This window comes from Trachemys scripta, chromosome 4 (genome assembly GCF_013100865.1).
Source record: "Trachemys scripta elegans isolate TJP31775 chromosome 4, CAS_Tse_1.0, whole genome shotgun sequence".
Classification (NCBI taxonomy): Eukaryota; Metazoa; Chordata; order Testudines; family Emydidae; genus Trachemys; species Trachemys scripta.
In genome coordinates, this window is record NC_048301.1 from 14,597,003 (window position 1) to 14,619,161 (window position 22,159).

Here is a 22,159-nt window from a genome sequence, read left to right on the forward strand (position 1 = left end):
CACAGCGTATAGCAATTTACCATACTGCACAAGGGGCCGAGCAGCAGTACTGCTACGGCTGCATCTGGCCACCGATAGCTGTAACCGGGGCAAATCCTCGGTGTAGAAGAGAGCTGACAATTTCAAAAGTGCCTCATTGACTTGGAAGTCTAAATCCTATGTTCAAAAAATGTTCAGCACTTAGGAGCCTAATTGTCAGCGACAGTCAGTGGAACCTAAGTGCCCACTTTTGAAAATGGGATTACGGCTTCTGAGCCATTTAGGCACTTTTGGGAGTTATACGCCTGGTCTAATTCAGGCAGTGCTCTCATGGAAGGCAACAGGAGGCTTGTTCAAGAAAGGAGCTCAGGACTGAGCCCCGTGAGAGCTGCTAATGAAGGGCTCCTATGCTATCTGAGTGCCTCCTGACTTCACGTGTCTTCCCCTTTGTTTAGAGGCTGCTGAAGGCTAATGAAATCCTATATTGTTGGTTTGTTTTGCTTACATAATAGTCAAACCATGTTTGCTGCAAGTCCAGTGTTCAGTCACAAGATTCATGAAGGGAAGCCTTAATTAGAGTAATTGCTCTATTTATATAACAATTCCCCTTTGTCTAAAATCAGATAGATCTTTGAGAAACCCTGTTTCCTTTAGAGTTAATTTCTGTTTTGTTGTTCCAGCCCATTCTGTCTCATTCCCAAGGGAGCTGTAGTTTGGTTCCATTAGTCTAGTGCACTCTTGCTTTTCCTTTTTGTGTTTATCGTACTTCACTAACAACAAGAGGGAAACTCTAAGAAAAAGTTCAAGGAAATATTGCTTTTGCTTAACATCTTGAAGGCAAGAGTTGGATTGGGATGGTCTGGCTCAGTGTCCATTTGAAGAAGGTTGGTCATGTGGTTAAGAGACGGGTTGGGACTCAGGAGAGCTGTCATCGGCTCTGCCACAGACTCTCCGTATGTCTCTGGGCTGGTCACTTAACTTCTCTGTGCTTCAGTTCCCCATCTGTAAAATGGGGATAATAACACTTCATTAAATACTTACCTTCTGTGTCTCTCTCTTGTCTGTTTAGATCGTAAGCTCCTCAGGGCTTCGGTTATGTCTTATTAAGTGTAGGTAAGCAGTCTAACTCAATGACCTGAGTTGTGACAGCTACACACTACTGTAGTACAAGTAATAATAATTATTGCTAATAGAAGCCAACTGTTGTGGCTAAAGAAGGCATTTTCATTCCTCACCCTTCCAAGTTCCTGAGATGCTTTTCCCTTCACCCCTCGTGTTTGGATTTTATTTATTTTTTTACATTTCTTCCCACTAAAAAGTAACCTACTCACCACAATATTACATGTGAAACTAATCACTGATGATAAATAAATGCAAAATAGATATGTTAAAATAATGCTGAGTGTGTGTGTGTGTGTGTGAGAGAGAGAGAGAGAGAAAAATCATTATATATAAAACTGTAAAAAGCAAGGAAATTATTATTAGCAACCTAATTTGTGCAAACATTTCTGCACATTCTCAAATCTCTAGACAAGTTTACAAGGCATGTTTCTTTATAAATCAGTTGCCGTGCTCTGGGGCAAGCAGTGTACAGAACCTGTCTACAGATTTAACTCTGGTGGGTGACAAAATATTTTCCCAATGGTGAGCTCTCTTATCCCTACAGTCTCTGTTGTAGCATCATTGGCAGACTAATCTTCCACTCTTAACTGTATGGAGTGATTCGTTATATGTTCTTTCAGTAAATATGTATCAATAATTCCATGAAGTCAGGTGTTCTGGCTCAGTGTGCTGTTTTTGGCTGATGCACCTCTGGGAAGTTCAGATGAGGTCAGGTTCACTCTAACTGTGAGTTTACAGCTTTACAAACCCATGTAAACAGAGGAGTCAAGGCCATTGATTTCAATGGAAGCAGGATCAAGTGACATACAATTTTTAACCTGTTTTGCTTTTGCTAAGGGCTGTCTCATTCTTTCTATGTAACTCTTTGATGGGCAGTTTGTAGACAGGGCTGGGTCCAGTGGCAGATATTCAAATTAGTTGTCTAATTATTGGTGCAAAGTACAGATACTGATTAAGTACTAAATGACATTTTCCAAGGGAAACCTTTTACCTGTGAATCATCTCCCATTACCTGCCAAAACACAGAAGAGTTGTGTGACCTGGAAGGCCCTGTAGGTCTTTCAGACCTGGGCCTGATTATGAATATATATTGGCCTAAGTTTTGTGGGGCCAAGACTTTCCTCTTCCAGAGTTTATCATTTCCCAGTATAATCCTAGAGGCCAGGCCCTGGATTTTTTAAATGTCCTTGTGTGTTTTCCCTTGTCCTATTCATGTCTCATCTGGTATCCAGAAGCCCTCAGAGCTCTCTAGTGGCCTAGCATGGCATCCTGCAATACCCGTCCTGCCACTGACTAGTTAGAAAGGTGTTGGCTAAAATTTTGGAGCCATTGGCACAAGCTTCAATCTCCCATAACGTCACATAAACACTGTAGAGAGGAAGGCTGGTCTTTGTGATTAAGGCATTGGATTGCCACTCCGAAGAGCTGGGTTTAATTCCCTGCTCTGCCACAGACTTGTTCTGTGACCTTGAGCCACTTATGCCTCAGTTACCCATCAGTAAAATGGAGATAATACTTTTTTTTCCTCCCCCTCTTTGTCTGTCCTGTCTATTTAGGGGCTGTCGTTTACTGTGTATATGTATAACACCTAGCATACCGTGTCCCTGCTATTAGGCCTCTCGAGACTACCATAATACAAAGAATAAATAATACAATATTTTTACTGAGGTTCTAAGCTGCCTAGGGAGTTTCATAGATTTTTAAGGTCAGAAGAGACCATCATAATCATCTGTCTGACCTCCTGCCTTAGAATTTCAGCCAGTGAATCCTGCGTGAACCCCATTACTTTGGGCTGAATTAGAGCATTATTAATTAGATTATTAAATGTAATGAGAATCAGGCATCCAAATCTCTTAGGCGGCTTTGAACATTTGAGCCTTTAATTTGAAGTGCATCAGATGCTACGATATGTAACTACATTATGGCACAAAATATTAACATTGACACACTTAGGGCTGGTCCACACTAAGTCCCCAGTTCGAACTAAGATACGCAACTTCAGCTACGTGAATCACGTAGCTGAAGTCGAAGTATCTTAGTTCGAACTTAAAGGTACTTACCGCGGGTCCACACGCAGCAGGCAGGCTCCCCCGTCGACTCTGCCTACTCCTCTCGTGGAGCAGGATTACCGGCGTCGACGGTGAGCATTTCCGGGATCGTCTAGACGCAATAAATCGATCCCAGAAGATCGATTGCTTGCTGCCGAACCAGCGGATAAGTATAGACATAGCCTTAGTAAAAGGTGCTGTTAGCATTCTGTTTTTCCTGGGACTCAGTTGCCAGATACCTACAGTACTTGATGAAGTTAAACCCAACCATTTCCAACATAAAACATGCAGACTGTATCCAGTCTGCCCCAGACACACCATTTCTAGAAAGCATGATAAGATTTCATGCACCGAAAGACTAGAAATGGCAAACAGCATGGTGTTTGTGACAGCCCCTGGGTCATAAGAGGCATGAGGACAGCACATCAGCCTGTGTAATTGGGGAGGATGTTCTGGGTGCCATGAATATAGTAACCGTTTACAGGTACTGTATAATGACATCTAAGGGCTAGAATTTCAGAATGATCAATCACACATACTGAGCTGTATTTGCATGCAAAATGCCTCAGTACAGTGTAAAAGAAGTCAGTCAGAGATGGGTGCAGTTATGTGTGATGGTAATAAATGTGACTGTCCTTTTCAGTTGTATCCTGCCTGTTTTAAAACAGAATATATTGGGCCTGATTCTCATTTAATACAGCCCTTTGCTATCACTCTGGGCATGTACAGGTGCCTTTAGAAAATTGAATTATTTACACTCACTCTTAAGGACCCACCTACTCTGTCAAAGTGGTGTAAAGGGGCCTTACGGAGATAGGGGCCCTTTATTTTTGAGAGAGACCTAAAGATAATTGTTCAGGCTTCTGCGTTATCACTTGAGGCCCAATGCCTGTGCACAGTGAACACACACACACTTCCAAAACAAGACAAACTACAGAACAGGACTGAATTTATACATCAAATATGAAGCACAGGAGAAAGAGGCTCTTTGATCAGGTATCCAGTGGTTCGAATCATTCCCAAAGATGTTTATTCTTCTGAAACAAGGATCACTTCAAAAGGATTTTTGCAGAGGCCCAGCCGTGAGCTTGGCCGTAATTATGCATCTTCCCACAACTGCCCCAGGGGGCAGGCAGTGAGACATGCATTCCATAAGTGAGCAAATGGGAAGGACTGATTCCCTTCCTTGGATACCAAAAACCAGATACATTCGGGTTTGAGATACCTACTGTCTTGTGTCAGCTATAATTCCCTGAGGAGGTGCAGGAGGTCTACTGTGCTAATCAGAGCCAGCTAACAGAACCAGAACAATTGGGTGGACCTTGATTTGTTGCACTGCATGTCTTTGCTTGATGCAGTTTTGGTGTAATGCTGAATTCATAGAATAGAATAGATTCATAGAATATCAGGGTTGGAAGGGACCTCAGGAGGTCATCTAGTCCAACCCCCTGCTCAAAGCAGGACCAATCCCCAGACAGATTTTTGTCCCAGATCCCTGAATGGCCCCCTCCAGGACTGAACTCACAACCCTGGGTTTAGCAGGCCAATGCTCAAACCACTGAGCTATTCCTCCCCCTCTAAAGAAACAAGAGCGGGCATAGCAGAGGAGGGGCACGCTTCCGCTGCGCCACTCTGCTGGCTCTAAGCAATAAAACAAGCCAGTGAGAATGTAAGCACAGTCCTACTTCCTAGGGCTCTGGGTTGGTTTTGTGAATGGACAGACCCTTCTGATTTTTGTTGGTTACATGGCTTGAACCTATATGTACCAAGCCTTTAGAACATCAGAATGGCCATACTGGGTCAGACCAAAGGTCTGTCTAGCCCAGTATCCTGTCTTCCAGCAGTGGTCAATGCCAGGTGCTTCGAAGGGAATGAACAGAGCAAGTGATCCATCCCCTGTTGCCCATTCCCAGCTTTGGCAAACGGACGCTAGGGACACCATCCCTGCCCATATCCATTGATGGACCTATCCTCCATGAGACTTTGCTGAGACTTGAAAATCTTTGTTATTTTTCATTCTTAGCAGAGGCGGCATAGTGTAGTGGATAGGTACTGGGCTGGGAGTCAGGAGACCTGGGCTCTATTTCCAGCCGTTGTGTGACCTTGGACAAGTTACTTCATCTAGATGTGCCTCCATTTCTCCTTCCCCTCCTTTGTCTTGCCTATTTAATCCAAGTTCTTTTGGGAAAATACTGTCTTGTACTATGTGTTTGTACAGGGCCTACCACAATGGGACTTGATCATGGTAAGGGTCTCTAAGAACCACTGAAATACAAATAAGAAAAAGAGTAATTTTTACTTTCCCTCTGGGTTCAGAAGTGGGTCTGCTAAAACAGTAGGAGAGATGTTCTCATCTCTCCAGCATGACTGGAAGCAACATCACAGGGAATCTCACAAGTGTGTCTGTTATCATATGATTTCCAGCTACTTTTGCAAACCTAAGAAGTTCATATAAAGGCTCTGAATGGGTTTCGCTTTCCCCTCACTGATTTGTATGTGGATTGGAATCTGAGCGGTCATGGAAGATTTTACAGAGAAATAGACCAAGGGGAATCAACTAATCCCAAATCAGAGTGTTTTAGGGATGCGTACTTCCCTTGGATTGTGCTGGCAGAGGAACAAAAGCAGGTAGAATAGGAGGGGGTGTTCATAGGAGGGAAACAACCCTTCCACTGTATTTTGTCCCCACCCAGGAGATACCACATAGCTGGCGCTTTGTGGTACAGAAGGGGCACGCTTAGGGCACAGCCACCTGTGAATCCAGATTATCAGCTGCAGTAAACTGCATTAACTCCCCTTCTGCACCTTCTGGCAGGGTTGGTGGAAAACAGACATAGGATGGGAGAGCCCGTGGCAGCATGGCTCCCATGGAAGCCATGCTGCCAAGGAAGAAGGTTGGGAGGTCAGAGAGCTCCATACAGGAGCTGGCTCCCTGTGCCAGTGGCCTGAAGTCCAAGAGGGTGCTGTTTGGTTTATTTGTGGAGCTGAGGGTCCTATAGGCTTCCCAGGCTGCAAAATCCCCCATGCACACTTGCATGAGGTCAGAAAGCCCATCCAATTCATGGGGGAAATGTGGAGGAAATTCCTTGAGGTGAATCTTGCAGAATTTCCAGTGATCCCCGTCCCCTCTCATGGGACTGTCCAGGGGAGGGAATGACTGGGCCTTTTAGTAATTCCTCTTCAAGGAATTCCAGCCTTCTGAAAGGTTCTTCCAGTCGGATTCAAGAAGGTTTCTCAAAGCTCCTTCTGCTCATTTTAATTTTCTCATTGCCAAGGATGCAGTAGACTTAAAATTCTATCAACAGTGCCCAGATGCCTGGTGTGGCTGGTGCGGTATTTAATGAATGTAATGCTCTTTCATCCTCGAGAAACTCATCTGGACAACTCAACCAATGATCCTGATGTTCCTTTCTGCTGCCATTTCAGCTGTCCCGGCAAATTGAAGTGGCTGTTTTTTCCCAATCAAATTGAATCGGATTTCTGTTACTCTAGTGAATCAAATGTTTGGGGGGGGGATTTTGATTTGGTTTCTTTAAAAAAAAATAGGTCCTGAAGTCTAAAAACAAAGGAAAATACTCTATTCCTCGTATGAGAAAAGACTTCCCAACTGCTTGAAAATGCATTCTCACTTGAGCATTATTTCTAGAATCTGAAAGGTACAAGCCATATCCCTCTCACCCCAGAACTGAACCGGTTAGATGATCCATAGCTTTTCTTATTACTTTTCTCCAGATCAGAACCCCTAGTTGAAGTTTGATGCTGCTATACAGAGGTTTCTTCCTCTCGTAGCAGAGATGGGAAAGTCCTCCAATCGGTTTCACACACAAAAGGTGATGTCACCTGTATGAATTCATATGTTCAATTTTCTTTGGGTTGCTGCCTGCTTCCTTCTTAATGATCTGTGACATTCAAACCCTTCCTCATTCTCCTCAGCCATCTCCGATTTCTGAGAGACTGCAAGAAGCTCGTTGCAGGTTTCTGGCTTCACTTCAGCAGGCTGAGGTTTAGGAAAAAGGAACCGTTAAAAACTGACTCTAATCCAAAGCCCAGGCAGCTGGCAAATACCAACCTTATAAAGAGCTTTTGTTCTTGAAAAAGAACCCAACCCCCAAAACACTGTGCAATGTCAATAGTGCTGCAGATGATGCACTTTAACCTTCTTTTACTATCATGGTAACCAAGGATGTAAGGGAAATATAAGTGGCCAAGGACATAAATATACCCATGTTTCCTCCCTAAAAGAGGAGTCAGGATCCCTGCATGCTCTTCCAGTGTAATGAAGGTGGAAAGTCTGGCCAGCAAAGTAGGCTCAACAAGAAAGTCTGTGTGATTGCTAGAAATAGGTGTCTCTCCCGTCTCCTTGCTGAATGTGAGTAAAGGACTAAACCAGGTTCATTTATTTTGCTCTGCAGTTTATGACCAAGAACCCCAACATGCGCCTGGGCAGCGTGGCTCAGGGTGGAGAGAACACTATACTGAGGCACCCCTACTTCAAAGGATTGGACTGGGACCTCCTGAACCAGCGCCAGATGGAACCGCCCTTCAGACCTCGAATTGTGAGTGATGGGGAGCCAGCAAGAGAATCTCCTTTTGTTGAATTCTTTCACTAGCTGTATAACTACTGGGGAGAAGGATGCAGTGGAAGGGCGGCTTTGTGATTAAGGCACTGGACTGGGACTTAGGAGAATTGGGCTCAATTCACAGTTCTGCCACAGATATCTCTCTCTGATGCTGGTCAAGTTACTCAATCTGCCTGGGACAGAAAGATACTTAAGCATCTAATGACGCATTTTCAGAAGTGTCTAAGCAGATTAGGTACCTAACTCCCCTCTGTGCTTTAATTCCCATGTGCAAAATGTGGGGTAATAATCCTTCCCTTCCCCCAACTTAACCTTGTCTTGTCTATTGAGACAGTGACCTGTCCAGGGCAGGGGCTGTCTCTCACTGGGTATTTGTACAGTGCCCAGCCCAGTGGGGCAGTGATCCATGCTGAGGCCTGTGGGTGCTACTGTAATGCCACTGAATAATTACAATGATGGGGAGCACAGAGTGCCGGTCCCTCTGTCCCCTGATACCATACTGTCCCACGGATGCCCCTCATGATGCTTTCGCGCTCATTCCCAACGCAGATTCTCTCCAGTTCGCTTCCTATGGCACCACTGCCTTTTAAATTCCCTTTTGGGGCCTGATCCGCAGGGCTGCTGAGCTCCTTTACCTCACATTGCAGTCAGTGGGCCCCCTCCTGTTCAAATCCCAGAATCAGGCCCAGTGCTCCTTGCAGGTGCTCAGTACTTTTCTTTACGTTCTGCCTTTTCCTTCACCTGAATCCAAATCTTCCTGGGACCAGGATCTTCCCCAGTCTTAATGTTGGGACCCCAGCCCAGCCATCCCTGGTACTCAGGGCGACCAGATGTCCTGATTTTATAGGGACAGTCCCGATATTTGGGGCTTTTTTTATATGGGCCCCTATTGCCCCCCACCCGGTCCTGATTTTTCACACTTGCTATCTGCTCACCCTACTGGTACTTGGCCTTTGCTTTGGCTAATGAGGAGTTCGGACTTCAGAACCAAGCTTTCTATTACCATCCAGAGACCTGTGTGTCTGCTGAGCTTGAACATCTCTTGGGTTGTGCCAGGTTTGTGAGACTTGTCAAGGAAACCATCGGGGTGGGCTTTTCCAAGGCTCTCAGCCCCCCTGGAAGTCAATGGTAAAATGCCCTTTTGAGACACAGGTGGGAGCAGAGCTGAGCCAATGCTGAGTATGTTTGAAAATCCCACTCGAAACATGCACATGTTCTTGCACAGTGTAAAGTGACCATTCTGCAGGGTCTAGTGAATTCCCTTGCTAGAGTGGATCTGGAAAAATAAACTCTCGTGGTAATAAAACTTCTTCTTGCTGTTCTGGGGCAGGAAAAATCAGCGTTGTCAAAATGTACCATAAGCCAACTTTGGGGTCTCTATTAAAAACAATCATACTTTGTACTGGGTGGGTAGGAATCCGGCACCTGGAGACAGGGTGTTTGTTCTTCCTGTAGCATTACTAATTCATTATTGTACAAGTATAATGGCTTTTGAACAAAGGAGAATATCCCCCAACTAGGCCGTTTCAGACACTGCACAGATAAGGAAAGACTATGTAGATTCAGCTAATTGGAAACTGTGTGTATAATTACTGTGAATGGCTGGGTCTGTGCAATCTGACACTTAAACAAAGTAAGGGATTACTGCTCCATGGGGTCTGCCATTCAGCGACAGTGCAGCCAAAACTCCAGCTGATGTCAACTAAGTCAGCGAGGAGTTTGCCTGCAAAAGGCCTATGGAGGCTTACAAAGGACAGGCTGTAAAGGGCTAAGCAAGACCACTCAGCATCTTACAGGATGCAGCCCAAAGTGAGTTACAGAACAGCTGAGCACTCCATGGAGGCAGTCATGCATCTCACTCAAGACGAGAATAAGTTACAAACAAAGAAAATAGAAAAGTGATGGTGCACGGTTTTGACCTCTCCTCTTTTTGTCTTTTTTGTTTGGCAGAAATGCAGCGAAGATGTTAGTAATTTTGATCCTGATTTTATAAAAGAAGAACCAGTTCTAACCCCCATCGAAGAGGGGATTCTTGCAATGATTAACCAAGAAGAATTTAGAAACTTTTCATACACTGATCCAGAATTACAGCCGTAGCCACATGGAAGGTTGTGCAAGGTGGTGATCGAACCTGATGGAAGAAGTGAAAATTGGGTTTACCAGGAATTTCATTCTCAAGGAATACACTGAAACGGCCTTATATTACGCAACAGCACCAACAACAAAGTTACCTTAATGTGAACTAAAAAAACCAAAACTCTAGGATTTGTGCAACTCTGATATCAAATATTTATAGGGCTGGAATAAACACGGTATCATAAATAGTCAATGCAGACTATTAATGCTGAGATATTTGGTTCAGCACAGATCTGACTAGTTGCAATTTGCAATGAGTTTGAGGAGTTGGTGTGAGCATGAAATGAGCAGAGTTTTGCAGCTCTGAGCCAAACAGACATTTTACAATACTGACCTTTGCGAGATTCAGCTTTGAGGGATCCAGCACTGCCTCCTCTTTGGAAACATGGAAAGAACCAGCAACCACTGGGCTCATTGAGCAAGGTTGTCCACGTGGCGCTACCTGTTTCTGGAGTATTTATTTCTATCCTAAGGACAAATGGCTCTTTGAACCTGTTTTGGGCTTCCATGTAAAATATTTTACTGCGCAGACTAGCAAAAAAAATGTCACCCCCACCTGTTCTTCCAAATCGGAGTGAAGCCACTTATAAGCTCAGTGTTTTAGTATGTGTGATATGAAAAGTTTTAGCATTTGCATTCTGTGAAATGCCTTTTTGCATCATGCACTCTCAATGCTCCTTTCTCTGCATACCAGCTGTTTTCAACTAAAATATTGTGTGTGAAACCTTGCCATTTACTTGGATTTTATTTAATTATGTTATACGGAGCCCCCTTTTGTGAGTTCACTGGCTCATTAAAACTTTAATGGAAAATGGTAGCTCTTAAATTATTTGTAGTGTTATTGTGACGGGAGCTGCAAAGCGGACAAGCTGTTTGAAAGCAGAATTGTCAAATAATAAGCAATGACATTGTTAAGGTTCCTTCCCCACTGTGAACTTTAGAGTACAGATATGGGGACCTGCATGTGAACCTCTTAACTGAATTATCAGCTTAGATCTGGTTTTGCTGCCACCACTCCCAAGTACTAACTCCCTTCCCTGGGTAGCCTTGAGAGACTTCTCCACCAATTTCCTTGTGAACACTGATCCAAACCCTTGGATCTTAAAACAAGGAGAAATTAACCATTCCCCCTCCTTTCCCCCAGCAATTCCTAGTGAGTCCAGATCCAATCCCCTTGGATCTTAAAACAAGGAAAAATCAATCAGGTTCTTAAAAAGAAGGCTTTTAATTAAAGAAAGAAAGGTAAAAAATCATCTCTGTAAAATCAGGATGGAAAATAACTTTACAGGGTAATCAGATTCAAAGAGCCCAAAGGAACCCCCTCTAGCCTTAAGTTCAAAGTTACAGCAAACAGAGGTAAACCCTCTAGCAAAAGGTACATTTACAAGTTGAGAAAACAAAGATAAACCTAACACGCCTTACCTGGCTGTTACTTACAAGTATGAAATATGAGAGACTTTTTTAAAAGATTTGGAGAGCATGGATTGATGTCTGGTCCCTGTTAGTCCCAAGAGCAAACAACCCCCAAAACAAAGAGCACAAACAAAAGCCTTCCCCCCCCCCACCAAGATTTGAAAGTATCTTGTCCCCTTATTGGTCCTTTGGGTCAGGTGTCAGCCAGGTTACCTGAGCTTCTTAACCCTTTACAGGTAAAAGGATTTTGGTGTCTCTGGCCAGGAGGGATTTTATAGTATTGTACACAGGAGGACTGTTATCCTTCCCTTTATAGTTATGACAGACATAAAAGGACAACACTCTCCCCCTTAGAAGGATAAATCTTCCCTAAGATTCAAGGAGAGAGGTGACCTAGTTGGGTTTGGATTTAAGAGCTTGTTATTCAGAAGGGATGCCTTATCAATTGTAGCCTTAAGCACATGAGCCATTGTCAAGTTGGTACAATGCTGAAAGCAGCTTCTAGAAACCAGTCACTCCAGTAGGAGATTCAGATGTGCTTTCCCTTCACTTCTGGAAAGCGGACACATTATATGTCCGTTTCCAATGCTGACTTCTTTAGCCATTGCTAAGCTTCAGCCTGCGTGTCAGGATTAGAACCTTTTTTCTTGAGGATCTGACGACCTCCCGGGCAGATTCCAATTAGTGGGAAGCGGAGGTGAGTTTTAAACCGCTTGCAAAGCTACTTTGTGTTACAAGTCACAAGTTTAATCTGAAAAAAGGGTGGTCTGGGAAGGACTGTCCGCGTTCTCGCGTCTGGTTTACACACTAACAATATACCTGCAAAACTATGTTGGTTAGGGGTGTGATTTATTTTATTTTATTTTTTTACTGATAGAGCTGCACACAAGCAACCCCTAGTATAGAGGCAGTTCTACCAGTATAAAAGTGCTTATACTGGTATAGTTTATTTCTCTTCCTGTACAGGAATAAATTATACTGCTGTAAGGACTTGGATACCAATATAACTGCATCCATACTTGGGGGTTGTACTACTTTAATTATGCTGGTCTAGTTAAAGTGGTCCAAGTTGTGTATGTAGACAAGACATTACAGTCGTATCCAAAGCCTATGGAAGTCAAGTGGTCTCCTTTCTTTGACCTCTGTGGTCTTTGGATCAGGCCACACGCACCACAGCAGCATCTGAGCAGTGGTGAAAACAGAGATTCTCTCTTTAACAAGCAATATGCACGTGGTGGGCACCAAATGAATAAAAATGATCATTCTAAAAACCTTACTTTCAGCACTGGAAGGAGGGCTTCAGCAGGCAGCTGGTTACAAATTCTCTATGGGCAAACCCCTTTGGCAGTTAGTCCCACTGGAGATAATTGTAGAGTAGCCTCCTGGGGAGACTTGTGCCATGAGGGTGATTCATGACATGCCTCCTTCACCAGATGGCTGGTATCATCATCATTTTATTGGTAGTGCTGCTCCTCTGAACATCCATGGGCCTCATGGGATATCATTCTTGAATCCCTCAGGAGTGAGAGCCGCCAAATCACCCATAAACCTCGAACCTGACTGTTCCATCACCATGCGAACCAGACTCCGGCAATATTACAGTAGCTGGTTACATTATTGATTGCAAGATGAATGCAGAAAACCCAACTTTTAAGACTTTTATTGATGTACCCCCTAGAAATCTATATTCTGAGTGAATCCAAGGAACAGGCCATTGTGACATGGTTTCTGATTTACATTTCACAAAAATCTCTGCTAGAAAGTTGGGAATAGGAGTAACTCTAATTGCACTTAACACCATACTGAAAGGAGCCCAGCAGGAAAAAATCTCCCCTTGTACAGCCAATTTCTGGTTGATCATTCACCAGGGGTAATGTTTTTGGACGGGTGAGTAAAATGTCAGGGGTGAAGTCCTGGCCCCGTGGAAGTCGATGGCAATTTTGCCATTGATGTTAGTGGAGCCAGGAATTCACCCCATAGGACCTTTTACATTATCCTCATCATTGTAAAAGCATGTGCATGCAGATCTCTTGCCTGGACTGGAAATTCAATGGTAATTTGCAATTCTGCTGTGCTGTGTAAAATAATGATACTGGTTTTCACAATTCAGAATCACCATTCATCTCTGCTGGCTTCCTGGAACTAAAATGACAAACATAATTTAGCTGCCACAGTCAGCAGACGCTGAATTAGCTGCAATTGGCCGGGTTCCCCGAATTCTGCCATTCTTTTAGAAGGAATTGATATTTCGCTTTCACTCCTTCAAGACCATGTTGGCTGCAGAATGAATATCAACTCATTAGAAAGTTTCCATGCAATAATTTTGGTTTTTGCAAAAGCAGATCTAGTATTTAGGCTGTTGTTGAATATGCAGCTAAAGGTTGGTTTTTAAAACAAAGCGTCCAAACGAAGAAGCTCCTGCGTGAGTTGCTCTGCCAATTATTTTGACAGCATGACCAGCTTGGGTGGATATGATTAGACAGTTTTAGTATATTAATTTTAGACCTTGCATGGGGAGTATGTTAAACTAGCAGCCACTGGTTTCCAAAGATTAAAGTATAGAAAGCTTGTATTCTCTCTAGTATGAAAATTGGCCATGGAGCAAATTATTATTAGGCAACTTTGCCCTAAAAGGGTAAATGCAGGCTTTTTAATACTTGCATTAAAAAGAAAAGTGTCTTTGATGTCTCAGCTCTGACTTCTTGCTATGGACTGTCCTTTCATTTTCAAAGAGATGCAGGAGATTTAGCCATAAAATTCAATGGGCTAAATCTCATTCAAGGCCTTTGAAAGTTTAGAGGAAGATGCAATTCAAAGAAGGCAGTTGGCTCAAGATATATGACAAGTAGGCTGTCAAAGGAATAGTTTTTAATGCAACGGCTTGGCAGGCAATGAAAAAACATTGTCACTAGCCTCGAAATATTTCTAGAAATTTAATTTTAAAATAAAATTTAGCAATTGTCTAAAGATGCTTTGCGTAAGTTATAAAATCCCACATCATGTTTTCACTCATTTTCGAACTGTAGTGCAAGCAATGGCTGCGTTCAGTTGAGGTTGCCTAACCATTCCTGCCCTAATCTCCTCATTACCTTCCATACCTTTCAACTGCTAGGATGAAATTTTCCATATTTTTTTTTTCAAGCTTGAGAACAAGCAATTTTGAGAACAAGGGGATGGGCAAGGAGTAAAGTTCACTTTTCCCATTGCAAAAATATCTCACACTAAGCAATTTGAATTGCAAAGCCCTTATGGAGTCAAAGTGCCTTTCACAGTATTGGTGATCCTTGCAATTGTATTGGGAGTCTCACAATATTTGTTGTTTTATTTAAAGCCCCTGCTCTTGGAGTCATGGGATTAGGTGAGAATCTCAGGTTTTGTGTTTTAAAAAAGTTTCTGGCCCTCATGGTTGCAGAGGAAAGCTGAAAAAACATGACCCAGATATTTCCAAAAGGCTCAGAAACCAGAAGACAAACAAAAAAAGACTCAGGATGATTTTTTTTTAATTCTATGATTTTTGAGCCAACCTGGTCATTTTGGGGGGCCTGGCTCATGCTTTTTGAACATCTGGGTGGGAAATACTGCTTTTGTTACCCTGGCAAAAATTCTGTTGATTTAGCTGAGTTATACGGGCTTGACAATTGTAGTGCAGGTGGCACTGTAGTAAAAAATATAGTGAACCTTGTCTCGTTCAGCGCAGGAGGACACAGGGACACAGTTAAGGGAGCTCAGAATTTTTGCAGGAAAGCAACTGCAAAAGATCCTTTCTCTTGCAAGGCTCAAAAACTGCAGCTGCTGACGAGTGGTATGTGCCTGCAATGAGAAGAAGGTCTGTTTTGTGCATTCTGCAACTTACACCCTCCGCACTGTGAATGAGGCATGGGCTGCCTGCTGGTTGTTAATGTACCTAACTATAGATGAGGCAGAGGGTTTATCAGTGACATCTTATCTGTTCTTGCTCGCCAGTCATGGCTTACTGGATGTTACCGTTACAGTGTTGTCAACTCTCAGGATCTGCAAGTCTCATGATATTTCTTACTTTTCTTAGAGCCCCAGCTCCTGCAGTTGTGTAAATATGAGAATCTTAGCTTTCATTTTTAACAAAAACGTTGTTTTCTAACCTTTCTGATTGCGTTAAAAATGGGACTCAAGTGCATCCTAAAGACTGTAAAGGTAGAAGGCAAGTAAAAAGAAACCAAGATATATTGGCCTAAAAATCATGAAATTTAACCAAAAAATCTTCTTATTTGGCAGGGAGGGGTATAATTCATGATCTTTAAACGCTTGTGGTCGGCAATACTTGCACTTACATCCCATTGCTGATTAATTAAGTGCCCATGCCTTGGCATATAGTTTTCTACATGCAACAGCAGGCACCTCTTGCTGTTGGCATGTTCATACACAATGTGTTTTCATCATGGTGGCACACAAACCTGGTTTTATTTTTTTGCATTGTGTAACAGGGTGTGCTGGTCCTTTAAGCCCTGTTCCCAGTTCAGCCCAGAACCAGGGAACTGGGGGAGTTGTAATCTCCACGGCTGATCGGAATAAGAGCTGTCACGTCAACAGGTGCTGGGAAGGTGTGCAGGGGGAATATAAGCAATCCATTCACTCAGAACAAGAAGAGATCAGGAAATGACCCAGGGCTCTGGGACTTGCTAGTTGGGGCCCTGGAAGAAGCTTGAACTATGCCCAACAAAAGAGGTAGCCTTGAGAGAACAGAAGCAGGAAAACATGGTCAGACCTGATGTTTTGGGCCCCAAGGATGAAAATTTTCCAAAGTGCCTAAGTGACTTAGGTGTGTAAGTTCCATTAAAGGTCAATGGGAATGAGTCATGTAGGAGCTTTGGAAAAGTTCTACGCCAGGACTAGAGTTTGTGGAAGAGGGAGGGTGTGAGCTCCCCTTTGATCCCGAGGGACCGGCAGGGGGTCATTGCAGTTATACCCTAGAGCGGAGAGAAGACTGGGACCCTGATCAAGAGAAGATGAAGGAGAGGATAGAGATTTTCAAGAGGTTTAACCCTTTAGTTAGGGGGTTAATTTACCCAACCAGCAAAGCCTTCTTCCTCAATTGTGTGATGGTGGGGCATCTAGTAAGGTGTTCTTAAATTATTCCCAATTATCATTTGTTGTCACTTGGCGTCTGTATTTTCTCTCCGTGAGCTGTCCCACCTCTGCACAGACCTTGATAGTACTACCCAGAAAAAACACAGACTTGGTTTGGTGGAGAAGACCTTCACCCAGGTTTATTGTCGACAAATCACGGTTCTACTGCCCCATAAGTGCTATGGGTACACTAACACATGTATGCCTATGATCAATGGGCCAGCTCAGTCAGCAACAGGACTTTCTGATGTTGCTCCTTCTATGATTTCTCTTTTATACATTGATACAAACAAGTTACGTATTACACTCCTGACGTGTTACTAACCCTACACCTTGTACCTGCTGGTTTGAACAAAACATCCCCCTACATTTTCCTGTCCTCCCGTGCTTGTCTTACTCGGGGTCAGTGTGTTCCTGTACTATCTCCCAGGATTGTGTTTACATGAAGAGCCAGTACTTAGTACTTGGGAGAGCCTGTGTTTTAGCAACACTTGCCGTACCTTTGCCAAGTTCATGTACCAGACAGTGAACTTGTAAGCAAATGTCTTCTTTATGACAGTGCCTGACTTTGGCTCATATCATGGCCTGGCTTTGCTGACTGGGCTTCAGGTCTTGCACCAGGCCCTATGCTCTTTCTCTCTCCAGTAAGTCATTCACATTTTCCAGATTAAATTTTTCCTCCCATCTGATTTGGCTCATAATGGTTTTCAGCTTTGTGAAATTGGCCCCATTAAAGCACCAAGTAAATATATTATTAGTCTAGACTTTATTCTGCTTGCACATTATAAATGTGATCATGTCATGATCACTTGTACCTAACCTACCCTAACCTTTTAGCTCTGTGATCAGTTCCTCTTTATCTGCTAGGACATGGCTGGAACAAGTTTTGAGTTAGGAAACTGTCATCTACAACGTTTAGAAATTCCAAGGATGTTTTCGTACTGGCAGCATGAGACCTCCACTGTATGTCACTCAAGTTGAAATCTCCCATGATCACGCAGTATTTTTTCCTACACCTTAGAGGTGTGTAAGGAAGTGGCCATCCTTTTCCACACTGTGATTTAGTGTTCTTTAGCAGACACCAACTAGAACCTTATCTTGAGCTTTATGTGTTTGGACATGGATTCATAAGCATTCAAGATAATCTTCTTCCATGTGATCAGTGACTTTGAAATGGGTAATCTGGTTTTTGACATAGAGTGCCACTCCCCCTCCCCTCTTCCCACTTGATCTTCCTGAATAAGTTATAACTATTGGTTTTAACGTTCCAGTTGTGCGACTCATTCCACCAGGTTTCAGTACTACCAACTAGATCCAATTTCTGCTCAGAAATGAGTGATTCCTCTCGTTTATTACCCAGGTGCCTAGCATTAGTGTATAGGCAATTCAGCCATGTCTTCTCTCCATGTCCTTTGGTTTCTTGATTTTGTTCTCAACATCTTGATTTTGTGCTAAGTGCTCATATCCTCCCGCTTTTCCCCTTTTGCTAGTGGTTTAACTCCTTCCTGACTACTCTAGCCAGCCAGTCCCCAAGGAAACTGGTCCACCTTCTACTGAGGTGAAGGCCATCCAAACTATTCAACCTCCTCTCCCCATAGAAGGTGGACCAGTGTTCCACAAAGCCAAAGCCCTGCATCATTTACCTGTCCTTTCCTTCTGATCTCGAGAGTTATCTTCTGTAGTTTCCATTCTGAGGACCTGGTATCAATCTGAAACTTCTAACTGTGCAGAATTTCCTACATAATTCTTCTCTTTGGTGGCTACAGCCTGCCCATCCTCCTGTGTCTCCAACCATGAAGAATGCTGAAGTGACCTCTTACCTCGGGTGGTTATGAACTGCTGGGCCTCCTCTCTGACTTTCTCTCTCCCTGATTTCTTTGTGCCCAGCTCCATTCTTCCTTGAAACTGGGGTACTGGTGTTCCCCAAAGGCTGCGGAAGGTTGTGACAGCAAATATCAGATTTGTTATTTCTGTAGGGGTCCTGAATCTGGGAAGCTAGACTGGACATTCTGCCATTCCCACCCACAGCCCACTTCAGGGGGTCCAATCTGGGGAAGGGAAGAAAGCATACCCCTGAACCACTGGCAGAGCTGCTCTAGTTGCTAACACAGTTTCTCACACTCAGGGAGGGGTAAATAAGTGTGTAGCCCCATTTGTCTAGGAAATAAGGTAGTTGGAGGGACTCCCCCCCCCCCCCCCGTGCATTAAGAGTTGATAAACAAGGCATCCGCCACACTCAGGGTGGTCTGAAATGAGTCAGAACCAGAGAATTCTGGGAGTTGTAGTTCCCAGGGTTGGTGGGCATTAGAGGCTGTCACAACAAGGGATGCTGGGAGGGGGTGCCAGAAGATATAAACAACCTCTGCTTTCAGAACAAGGAGAGACCAGGAAAACACCAAAAGCTTTGGCTCTATCTTGTAAGGGCTATGGAAGAAGCCCCAGAATGCATTCTTCTGGCTAAGGGTTTGAAACAGCATTGCCTTGTCTATACTTGCAGTCATAATGTTTCAGTTCTAGTTGAGGAGAACCCATTCCTGACAAATGGGGAGTGATTTATGTCAGCTGTGTGGCTGTTTAATTCCAGGGCCAGCCACTGACCAGTCAGCCCCCATCTGCCTATCCCCCAAGAGCCCAATCCATTAACCAGGAACAGCGGGCCACAAAGTCTACACAGCCTTTTTCCTGGCCACATCCCCCTATACAGCAACTATGGGGCTGGATGGGTGTATGGAGCCACTATTCCAGTTCTGTGCCACCCCCAGATTCCCTTTTCTGCCGGGGGCTTCCCAAGTAGCCAACTTAACCTAGCTTTACAACGTGATTGTGCTCTGGGAGTAGTGCAAAAGTAGCCATTGCAGACCTAAGAACTGGGCCCTTGCTTTTGTGAAAGCTAGAACAATTGCCATTTTACTGACAACTGCAGTGATTGCTGCTGGAATCTGTGAAGTGAGAACAGCCCCCTAACAGCACCACTTGCAGCTGGAAACCCTGTGGCCTAAAGCAAGAAGATCATATTAGAGATGAGTAAGCATATTAGAGATGAGTAAGGCTGAGTCATTTGGTTAAAACTCTTTGAACTGACTTTTGAGCAATACGTTTAAATATCCTCGCCTGATAAAACAGATCTGAACACGTTGCTCTCCTGAGGTGAGATTGTTCTGGTGGGTGCCTCCTATGCCTCTTATTCTTGCCTGTTACTGAACTTTATTAAGCAGGTTTTCTAACCCATTCCCTATCAATTAATTGATGACTATTTTTGCCTTTAATGAGTGAGCTTTTTTTCTTACAGCCCCAGGATGCCTTCTCCAAATCTCTGATCTCAGGGCATGACGCCTTTAATCTTTATTCTGCTACAATAATGCATTATGGGCCAGATTCTCCAGTCTGCTATGGTCACTTGGCACCACTTAGTCATAGGGAAACTCTCTGCTGGCATAAAACTAGTGGAGGCAGCTTAGCTCGTACCTGCCTCCTGTTTCAGCTATGCCCCTCAAATCCTTGGCCTAAGGCTCTTGTCTGGGAAGGGCTGAGGAGGTGTTGCAGAGCTCCAATATGCCTATTCTCTGCTAGCATAGGATCGCTTAGGGACCTTGCACTGGTGATATAAATGAAGGTCGCTCTTCAGCTGTCCTAGCTTATGCCAGGGCTAGGTGGATTAGGATCAGGGAGCATCAGCCAGCTCCCGGGAGAATAGAGCCCTATATGTTGAGCTCCTCAGAGATGTATGATTCCCGATTCATTATAACGCTAAGAAGTGCTGTGATGAAAGGGGAGCAAGAAATTCACAATGATTTGGGGGGTATGGTGGGTGGTGACACACCCTACGGCTTAGTTGCAATACTTCTACATTGAGGCCTTCAAATTAAGGTGAAACCTTGCTGTAGTTTTTTCACCATCATAATATACATGGTGACTGCTTTCTGTGATGGGGAGGAGGAGAAGCAGGGCCGGTGCTTCCACTAGGCGACCCTAGACGGTCGCCTAGGGCGGCAGGATTTGGGGGGTGGCATTTTGCCGTCCTCAGTAGAAATTCAGTAGCAGGGGGTCCTTCCGCTCCGGGTCTTCGGCGGAAATTCGGTGGCGGGTCCTTCACTCGCTCCGAGACCCGCCGCCGAAGTGCCCCGAAGACGCAGAGCAGAAGGACCCCCCCGCCGCCAATGCTCAGTGGAGGAGCGCTGCCGCCTAGGGCGGCAAAAACCCCAGCGCCGCTCCTGAGGAGAAGACTGCAATGAACCAAGCGCTGGGTAACATTACCTGGTGTTGCAAGGCATGTTTTTCCATTTATCTAAATAGGAAATACACCCCCTCAGCTGCTGATTAGATACATATAATGAGACAGGTTTCAGAGGGGTAGCTGTGTTAGTCTATATCAGCAAAAACAACGAGGAGTCCTTGTGCTACCTTAGAGACTAACAAATGTATTTGGGCATAAGTTTTTGTGGGTTTATGCGCAAATATATTTGTTAGTCTCTAAAGTGCGGCAGGTACTCCATATAATGAGATAGAAAGCTAATCTGTCACATTTAGAATCAATCAATTAGGCGATTAGGGCTATAGATGCATTTAGCATTAGTATAAAGGAGATATTTAAACCACATGCTGCACTTAGGGATTATCATGCTAAGTGATACTATATGCAGATCAGACTATAGATGGGCTATTGTAATCAGATCACTACTTAGTTTGTAGTATTGCTAATTAGGCTGTTTCACCTTTGGGCCTCATTGCTTTCAACCAAACTGAGAATGAAGTGAAATGTCAAGGTCACAGTGACCTAAATAGTGTGTGTTGGATTTTAAAATGTATTATGTATCCGAGAATGTGTTAATCTGTTTCAAAGGAGCTGAAAAGCCCTTGCAGAATCACAAAGGAACTAGCCCCTTAATGAAAGATTGTGTTTCTCTGATGACCCCCATCCAAATAAACTCCCTGCTAGCAGATATCAACTAGGGATTGTTCACTAATGGTTGAATTCTGCTCACCTGGCACGTCTATCTCCGTGAGTAAAGTGGCCCTGTGTCAAACCCAGCAAATGTCCTTCAGTTTCATACTCTGTCTCAGCCTGGTTTCAGAGAAGCCGATCCCCCCAAACTCCAGAGGAAATCAATGGCAAGTGGTCAGCAACTCTGAAAATCAGGCTCTAAGGCCCAGATCCTCAAAAGTACTTAGATACCTAACTTCTACTGGAGTCAATGGGATTTAGGCACTTACTTTACCTTTGAGGATCTAGGGCTAGACAATTCCATAGAAGGGATGTCCCAGAGCAAGGGCTAAACACTAGGGTATGATATAGTTACGTTCGGTCAAGGATCTGCAATGGGTATAAACCATAGTCTGCTTAAGTGTTTAAACCTTTAAGTCACTGGTGCTGTTACCTTAAAAATTCGCAGCATATCCCAGGCTATCCCTTTAAAAACTGACCTAGGAACTGCTATAAAGCAAAAACTCCTGATATCTCGATGAGAATACCTGGGGAGTGGACATATGGCTATTCCTGGGGCTTGCTTAGAAGGTTAGAGGATGTGTCAAGGAAGGAAGCTGGGTGGGAATCCCACAATGCAGTGTATGGAACTGGAATTGCCTGGGCAGGGAAGGGAGCAGGATGTAAGATGGAGCTCTAGGGCCAAAGCTATATGACTCCATTGACTTCAGTGGAGTTGTGCTCGTTTCCAGTACCTCTGGGAGTGTGCGCCCAATGGGGCTATGATAGAAAGCAAGGGAAAGCAGGTCAATGTGTAACAGTCCCTGTACTGAGAGGTGTGACTGGTGGCTCTGCAA

The 22,159-nt window shown here is 44.0% G+C and overlaps 1 protein-coding gene across 1 annotated transcript in view; it reads left to right on the top strand.

Annotated features, from left to right (window-relative positions):
• Window positions 1-10,679, top strand: part of PRKCH (protein kinase C eta) — a 157,227-nt gene extending 146,548 nt beyond the window's left edge. The window contains exons 13-14 of the mRNA XM_034769164.1: window positions 7,562-7,705; window positions 9,680-10,679. Of these exons, the coding sequence (XP_034625055.1) occupies window positions 7,562-7,705; window positions 9,680-9,826 (291 nt within the window). The 3' untranslated portion in view covers window positions 9,827-10,679. The remainder of the gene's footprint in view (window positions 1-7,561; window positions 7,706-9,679) is intronic.
• Window positions 10,680-22,159: the final 11,480 nt, after the last annotated feature.